This window comes from Rhinopithecus bieti, unplaced genomic scaffold (genome assembly GCF_001698545.2).
Source record: "Rhinopithecus bieti isolate Rb0 unplaced genomic scaffold, ASM169854v2 scaffold_8674, whole genome shotgun sequence".
NCBI classification, from domain to species: Eukaryota; Metazoa; Chordata; class Mammalia; order Primates; family Cercopithecidae; genus Rhinopithecus; species Rhinopithecus bieti.
Genome location: NW_016805883.1, coordinates 995944 through 1004564, shown reverse-complemented (window position 1 = coordinate 1004564; position 8621 = coordinate 995944). Strand labels below are relative to the sequence as shown.

General features: G+C 56.8%; 1 protein-coding gene across 3 annotated transcripts in view; it reads left to right on the top strand.

The window, feature by feature from the left end:
* CXXC5 (CXXC finger protein 5) overlaps positions 1 to 7617 on the top strand; it is a 36705-nt gene extending 29088 nt beyond the window's left edge. For all 3 annotated transcript variants that reach the window (XM_017873921.1, XM_017873922.1, XM_017873923.1), the window contains exons 2-3: positions 4122 to 5205; positions 6587 to 7617. In XM_017873921.1, the coding sequence (XP_017729410.1) occupies positions 4282 to 5205; positions 6587 to 6631 (969 nt within the window). In that variant the 5' untranslated portion in view covers positions 4122 to 4281 and the 3' untranslated portion in view covers positions 6632 to 7617. The remainder of the gene's footprint in view (positions 1 to 4121; positions 5206 to 6586) is intronic.
* Positions 7618 to 8621: the final 1004 nt, after the last annotated feature.

Genomic DNA, 8621 nt, shown 5'->3' with positions numbered 1-8621 from the left:
TCCTTCTCCCCACCCTCCTCCCCATCTCCTCCCCACCTCCTCTTCTTAGGCCTTGGGCTACACAGTGGGTCTGATCTGGTGTCCTCGCCACTTCTCCTCTACCCTTCCCTCTGCCTCCCTCTCCTATGGGCATGCCCAGCTGCCTTCTGGGACTCCCTCCTCAGGGCTGTTTACTTGTCTTTTAGACCCTTAGGTCCCTGAGCCTAGACAAGGTGTCCTGGGTCCCTGGGTCTCTGAACCCTGTTGTCCCAGACACTGCTTCCCATGACACTGTCTCCACTAACCTTGACCCTCTGCCCCCTCCTCTCGAGCTCTCCTTTTCTCTGACCCACCCCTCTAGTTCTCTGTCTCAAGATTCTGTCCCCACCACCTGTCTCTGTTCTGCCCCCACATGCCCCTCTGCCCCCCAGCTTTCTGTAACTTGTCCCCCCTCAGCCCCCCGTGCTCTGTCCCCGCCCGTCAGCCCCTGGTCCCAGCGCCCGGCTGGCCGGCTCCTGCATGGACAAAGGGGTCCTTTGTGGGCTGACCGCGGCTGGCGGGGCGGCGGGGCGCTGGCTCCGCATTGCTGATGAAACGGAGCCCTTTGTTGTCCCTCCTCAGGCGCAGTATTTCTTTTTGGGGGCTGGATGCGTTCCTGGCAGGGCCGATGATGGATGCGCCCGCCGCCGCCCGCCTGCCCGCCAGCTTTCCCTCCCGCTCATTCCCGCTCCGCTTCAACACAGCCCTGACTCCTCCCCTGCTGCCTGGGCACTGCCAGGCCCTTCCTGGCCTGGAAGGGGGTGGCTGTGTGCCCTAGAGTAGAAGGCTGGGACCTGGGAGAACGTCCCCTCTATGTGCTCCCCTTCCATGAGTAGGGCAAATGGGGTTTTTGGTCAGTGGTCCACTGGGACCAGGGCATCAGTTTTTCTTAAGGTCTGAAGGAGAAGATGAGCCAGGTACCAGGGCCGATTTGGAACAAGCTTGAGGACCAGATGTTCATGTCTGTCCACTCTGGATTTGAAAACAGAGTTGTCCCTGTGAGCCAGTCCCCCTGTGTACCCACCTCCCTTCAACTTCTGTGACTGAAAAACCATAGTGTTCTGCCTGTAGCACCTGTTTGGTGACATATCACATCCTCTGGTCCCAAGCTCAGCATGTCCCAGGACCTCAGAGGGTGGGGGTGGGTGGGCCCTGAGGAAGGACAGAATAGTGGAAGATCAGAGAAATTCTAAGAGAGGAACAGAACTTGAGGTTTGGTCCCCACCAGGAGAGACTCAGGACAGAGACAAAAGCCGAGACACTCAGCCAGAGCACCAGCCCAGAGCGCAGGCCAGCTGTGTTGGAGGGAGCTGACTTCTAATTGACCTGCCCGCCCCGCACACAGAGCCAGATCCTGGAGCTGGAAGGAGGGAGGGGGTGAGCAGAGCAGGAGCAGCGTTAATGCAGCTATCGATTTCTGCCACCAGCCAGCAGGCCGCAGAGGCGGGGGATGCACACAGGGTCTGGGGCACAGCCTGCTCTCCTCCCCATCACGCCAGCCCACAAGACACCTGCCTTATGCCTTCTCCCCTCACCCAGTATCTGGGCTGCCGGCATTGTCATCAGGGGCAGGGCAGATGTGCTTAGTTGAGCTGGATGAGCTGACTTGATGGTTTCTGTCTCTGATCTCACTGACCCTGGTCCCCAGCACCTAGCCAGGGTCACTGATTCCTGTAGGGGTCACCAATCTCTGTGGAGAGGGGCTGAAAAGACCATCCTGGTCTTGGCCCTTATTAAGTGGGAAGGAACACAGCTATCCTTGGACACACATGGTCTTCTTGCTTCAGCTCTGACCTCTGATGCCCCCCAGCCCAGCATGGATTTTCTGCCAGGGCCCCCTGGCTCTGTCCTGGTGGAATCTGCCAGCTTGCCCAGCTCTTCCTCCCCACCCATTTCCCTCTGCAACGAAGGAACCCTAGGTGGTCCGGTGCCCACTGGGGAGGGAGAGGGAGTACCTGGCTGTTGATGCCAGCTACTCTTCTCACCCTAGAGACAGAGCTTTTCCTTTCCCCACACCCAGTCCTCTTTGGCCACTCCTTAGTCCTGGGGAAGCCCCCCTCCCCCCCACTTGGGGCCTCAGTTTCCCCCTCTGTGAATGCAGAGGGTTGGACTAGATGCTCTCTTGGGACAGGCTTGAGTCCTGTGACTAGGGGGGTGGTGGGGTTGCCTGGGGACAAAGATCCAGTATGTGCTGCCCTCAAGCCCAGGGCGCAATGGGGCCCGCCAGATGTGCGCCTCCCCCTTGAGCCGCCAGCTGCTCTGGGGCTGGGCCCTGTCCTCCCACCCCTCTCCTGGGGGATGCTAGGCCACAGCAGGCAGACGGAAGGGAGGCTGGAGAGCCAGGACTGATGAGGAAACCGCCGCCCTGCTCCATCTGGCCCAGTTCCTTCAGCTGAGGAGGCAGCTCAGACGCCTTAGCCTTGAGACCTGAGCAGAGCAGGCCCTGTCCCATGAAGGGCTGCCTCGGAAACGTGGAGGTGGCCAGAGGACAGGTTCCTGCTGGGTTCCACTCCCTTGAGGGTCATGCCTACTCCTCAGTGCCAGCCTGCCCCAGCCAGAGGCCCCTCCTGGCAACAGCCCACCCCGGCTCTCTGGGTTCTCACTGAGGCCTCCACCCAGGCCCTACTCTGCAGGCCTTGTGAGGCCTCCGCCCCCCCAAATCTGGGAGCGAGGCCAGAGCACCACAGTGAGGCCTGAGTAGAGACAAGAATGGGGTCTGAGACGATAATGATTGTGGTTCGGGGGTTGAGGAGGAAGCGTGTGCCAGGGTGTGCACAAGCATGTCCTCTCACTGTGGCAGGGGACGGCTTGTCCTCTGGCCCTGTGCTGCTCGCCCTGTAGGAGGGGAGAAGATCCCTGAAATAAGTGTTCTGTACTCATTAGCAAACTCTGGGTTACACAAAGGCAACCAGGTTCCTTTGCCTGCAGGACATGTCAGAGCCTTGAAATAACTGATTGTATTAGGAATCCCCAGATGAGGATTCAGGGGCCGCCTTCCAGACTGTATGATCTGTACCATCAAGCACTCTTCCCCTCGGACAGAGAAGGAAGATTAGGATGTGGAGGTAGTTTTTTTTTTTTTTTTTTTTTTTTTTTTGACAGGGCTTCACTCTGTCACCCAAGCTGGAATGCAGTAGCATGATTATAACTCATTGCACCCTCAACCTCTTGGGCTCAAGCAGTCATCCCATCTCAGTCTCCTGAGTAGCTGGTACTACAGGCACGTACCACCACACCTGGTTAACTTTTGTATTTTTTGCAGAGATAAGAGTTTCACCATGTAGTCCAGGGTGGCCTCAAAACTCCTGAGCTCAAGCGATCTGCCTGCCTCTGCCTCCCAAAGTGCTGAGATTACAGGCGTGAGCCACTGCACCCAGCTAATAAGCATCCCCAACACTCTCCCACCCCAGCACAAGAAGGACTGCCTGCTTCCGGCAGGTTTTCCTAGACCCTAGCAGGGCAGATTTGGGCTCCGGAGGCCTGGACTAAGGCCTCCACCATGCCACTTGGTGTCTGTGTGTTCATAGACTGGTAGTTCTCCTAAATCTTGTTTCCGTCATTTATAAAGTAGAGAATTACCAGCCACTGCTTCTAGAGTTCTTGTGGATCTTAACTGAGATAGTACAAATAAGAAATTTCTCAGGCCGGGCGCGGTGGCTCAAGCCTGTAATCCCAGCACTTTGGGAGGCCGAGACGGGCGGATCACGAGGTCAGGAGATCAAGACCATCCTGGCTAACATGGTGAAACCCCGTCTCTACTAAAATACAAAAGCTAGCCGGGCGACCTGGCGGGCGCCTGTAGTCCCAGCTACTCGGGAGGCTGAGGCAGGAGAATGGCGTGAACCCAGGAGGCGGAGCTTGCAGTGAGCTGAGATCCGGCCACTGCACTCCAGCCTGGGCGACAGAGCGAGACTCCGTCTCAAAAAAAAAAAAAAAAAGAAAAAAAAAGAAATTTCTCACCAGGGTGGATCTGATGCTTAATAAATGCCTAGTCAAGCTCATGGTGGTCAGGATGACAGGACAGTTGATAGTGGCGGTGGTGGCGATGTTTAAGAGGGAGGTGTTCACTGCTGCCCTGACCCTGTATCCTCTTGTTGTGACAGAGTGAAGACATTTCCACCTGGACACCTGAACATGTGCCTGCCCTGAGCAGCGAGGCCCACCAGGCATCTCTGTTGTGGGCAGCAGGGCCAGGTCCTGGTCTGTGGACCCTTGGCAGTTGGCAGGCTCCCTCTTCAGCAGGGTCTGGGCCTCGGCCCCACCATGTCGGGCCTCGGCGGTGGCTCCCAGGACACCGGCGGCAGTAGCAGCAGCAACACTAATGCCAGCGGTGGCAGTGGCAGCAGTGGCCCAAAGGCAGGAGCAGCAGACAAGAGTGCAGCAGTGGCTGCCGCTGCACCAGCCTCAGTGGCAGATGACGCACCACCCCCCGAGCGTCGGAACAAGAGTGGTATCATCAGTGAGCCCCTCAACAAGAGCCTGCGCCGCTCCCGCCCGCTCTCCCACTACTCTTCTTTTGGCAGCAGTGGTGGCAGTGGCAGTGGCAGCATGATGGGCGGGGAGTCTGCTGACAAGGCCACTGCAGCTGCAGCCGCTGCCTCCCTGTTGGCCAATGGGCATGACCTGGCAGCGGCCATGGCAGTGGACAAAAGCAACCCTACCTCAAAGCACAAAAGTGGTGCTGTGGCCAGCCTGCTGAGCAAGGCAGAGCGGGCCACGGAGCTGGCAGCCGAAGGACAGCTGACGCTGCAGCAGTTTGCGCAGTCCACGGAGATGCTGAAGCGCGTGGTGCAGGAGCACCTCCCGCTGATGAGCGAGGCGGGTGCTGGCCTGCCTGACATGGAGGCTGTGGCAGGTGCCGAAGCCCTCAATGGCCAGTCCGACTTCCCCTACCTGGGCGCTTTCCCCATCAACCCAGGCCTCTTCATTATGACCCCGGCAGGTGTGTTCCTGGCCGAGAGCGCGCTGCACATGGCGGGCCTGGCCGAGTACCCCATGCAGGGAGAGCTGGCTTCTGCCATCAGCTCCGGCAAGAAGAAGCGGAAACGCTGCGGCATGTGCGCACCCTGCCGGCGGCGCATCAACTGCGAGCAGTGCAGCAGTTGTAGGAACCGAAAGACTGGCCATCAGATTTGCAAATTCAGAAAATGTGAGGAACTCAAAAAGAAGCCTTCCGCTGCTCTGGAGGTAACGGCGCCTTAGAGGGAGGTGTGTGGGCTCTTGTGTCTGTCTGGCAGTCCAAACCCACCCCCATCCCCTGACCCCACCTTTCCTACCTGGGCAAGTGTCTGGGGGATGCCCCCCCCAGTCCTTGGGGTCTGGGGGTCTGGCTTCGAGACACCAGTTTACTGCCCCAAAAGTCAGAACCACATTCTGAGAATTCCATCAGGCCATAATTTGCAAGGCAAGCTTGAAATTCCAGGTAAGGACCTAGCATTCTCAGCCAGGCCCTGGGATTCTGATTCCTCTCCTGGGGTTCTGGGTCAGGTATTGATATTTCCATACAGGTCCTAAGTTTCTGATGCTCAGACATGGCCTAAAGCATCCAGTCCATGACTTAGAACTCTGCGTCTAAGTGCCCTTAAGCCCTTCATTTGCCCCTCCAGGGCCATCTTTCCCCCAGGCCACCCAAGGATAGAGCTGCTCCAGTGATGGGTGCCCTGCTCTGAGGCCTGGAAGAGCCCTTGGTCTGGGCACCTACTTGACAGATTTTTGGGGCCAGGGTAAGGGAAGGTGACCATGAGCCCAGAATGGTCAAGAACCTAGCCACTGTGGGATTGGCTTGGAGAAGGCAAGGGGTTCCCATGCTGCTGTCTCTGCATCCCTATGGCAGGGCCCGTCCCTGTGCCCCTGGATGCAGCAACCTAGCTGGAGTGCCAGGCCTGGGTACAAAAGCATCTTTTCAGCCTGCAGTCCCTGCCCCTATCCCCGCCCATCTACAAGTGGGCTTGACGCAAATGTCCAGAATGGTTGGAAAACAACAGTGGTGTATCCCAGCCATGGCTTCCTGGTTACCCTCCCCAACCCCAGCCCCAGCCCCAGCCCCAGCCCCAGCCCCAGCCCTTCCATTTCTGCTCTCCTATGTACACACAAAGGCACCCACTTTAGTCCAGTGTAGACACACATGCACACACACGTAGACACGGCTGCTTGAGAAATAGCCCAAATACCCACCTCCCACAGCTCCATACCACACAGCTCAGCATAGCACGAGGCACATACCCATATGCACACCCGCCGCATGTGCTCACACGCTCATTTACGGAAACATGCCACAGCCACCTGGCGCTGTTGCCTTTGGGCCAGGGGAAGGGTCTTTCTCTCTGAAAGGATGGTTCCTGGGCACAGTGGCTCAGGAGGCTTCAGAGTCCTCCGGGCCTTCCAGCAGCCCAGCAGGTCGAGCTCCTCCTTTTGCCTGGCTGGGGTGGCAGGAGCTCCGAGGGGTGGCTGCTCTTCCTCCATGCCTGTCCCTCCGCCATGAGGCCATCCACGGGGGAACGTCTTTGCTCCAGGCCTACCCGGACCCTGACTGAACTCTCTCCTTGTTTTTGTCTCCTGCCCTCGCCAGAAGGTGATGCTTCCGACAGGAGCCGCCTTCCGGTGGTTTCAGTGACGGCGGCGGAACCCAAAGCTGCCCTCTCCGTGCAATGTCACTGCTCGTGTGGTCTCCAGCAAGGGATTCGGGCGAAGACAAACGGATGCACCCGTCTTTAGAACCAAAAATATTCTCTCACAGATTTCATTCCTGTTTTTATATATATATTTTTTGTTGTCGTTTTAACATCTCCACGTCCCTAGTATAAAAGAAAAGAAAAGAAAAAAAATTTTAACTGCTTTTCGGAAGAACAACAACAAAAAAGAGGTAAAGACGAATCTATAAAGTACCGAGACTTCCTGGGCAAAGAATGGACAATCAGTTTCCTTCCTGTGTCGATGTCGATGTTGTCTGTGCAGGAGATGCAGTTTTTGTGTAGAGAATGTAAATTTTCTGTAACCTTTTGAAATCTAGTTACTAATAAGCACTACTGTAATTTAGCACAGTTTAACTCCACCCTCATTTAAACTTCCTTTGATTCTTTCCGACCATGAAATAGTGCATAGTTTGCCTGGAGAATCCACTCACGTTCATAAAGAGAATGTTGATGGCGCCGTGTAGAAGCCCCTCTGTATCCATCCACGCGTGCAGAGCTGCCAGCAGGGAGCTCGCAGAAGGGGAGGAAGCACCAGGCTGGCTGAGCTGCACCCACAGTCCCCAGACTGGGATCCCCTACCCCAACAGTGATGATTTTGGAAAAAAAAAAATGAAAGTTCTGTTCGCTTATCCTTTGCGATCTGGGGAGCCCCGTCTCGATATTTCCAATCCTGGCTACTTTTCTTAGAGAAAATAAGTCCTTTTTTTCTGGCCTCTCTAATGGCAACAGAAGAAAGGGCTTCTTTGCGTGGTCCCCTGCCGGTGGGGGTGGGTGCCCAGGGGGCCCCCTGCGGCCTGGGCCCCCCTGCCCACGGCCAGCTTCCTGCTGATGAACATGCTGTTTGTATTGTTTTAGGAAACCAGGCTGTTTTGTGAATAAAACGAATGCATGTTTGTGTCACGAAGCACCGCTGGCTTCTTGCTCTCCGGTTTTGGGGGGCTGACTTGGGGGCCGTTCTTGAGCAGGGGTTGTCTGGGACCACCTGGAGGAGGAAGAAGGATGGCCCAGGGACATTTAGAATGGGAATTTCTTGGGGAAGAGAGGCCTCTGGATCCAGAATGGGCAAGAGCAGGAGCAACCAGCCCAGCAGACAGGAGGGAAAGGCTCTTAATCTGGAAGTCGCTGGTACCAGAGTACCTCATCTGCCTGGTTGCACCCCATGCCCCAGAACCTGGACCTCCAGGGACCTTCACTCACCTGGGGCCACCTCTGTTCACCTAAGTTCCTCAGGGCCTGATGAGTAAAGCAACCAGCAGCATAAGGTGGGTGGGGGTAAGGCTGAGCCGCCTGTTCAGCGTCTGCTTTCTTCCTTCTTACCTGGCAGGGATCTGGTGTTCCCGAAGCCACCAATGTCATTCTCCAGGGAATAGTTTCAGCTCAGCTTCGTGGGGACCTGGCTGTGCACACACGCCCATTTCTCTTTAGGCCTGAGGGCTGCTAGACTGAGTTACGGGGGTGTCCTTGGCTTTGACTGTCCCCACTCTCAGAGTTTGTTGGTACAAGGTTGTCGGGGACCTCAGAGGTCAAATGTCTGGGGAAGTCACCACACAGCCACATGGTCTGGGCCAGGGCAGCCTGAACAGGAAGGGGTGGCAGTGGCATGCCCCTCCCTGTACATCACAGAGGCCAACCTGAAGGAGGAGGCTTAGCCATCCTCTGGGGGAGCGTTCATCTCATCCAGCTGCTTTGAGCCTGGCTGAGATGGAGGCTGGACTTGAGGAAGGACTTCCTGACAGTGTTGGGCCCTGGCTTCAGGTGGGTGAGAGCTGGAGTGATTTCTGAGGCTGAGTGAGCAGTGAGGTGGGGGAGATGGGCTATCTCTGCCATTGTCCTGAGAGGAGAAAGCAGCCATGTTGGGTGGGGGTCGGTGCTGACCCCCAACCCCTTCCCAGGTGTCACAAGCTCCCTTCG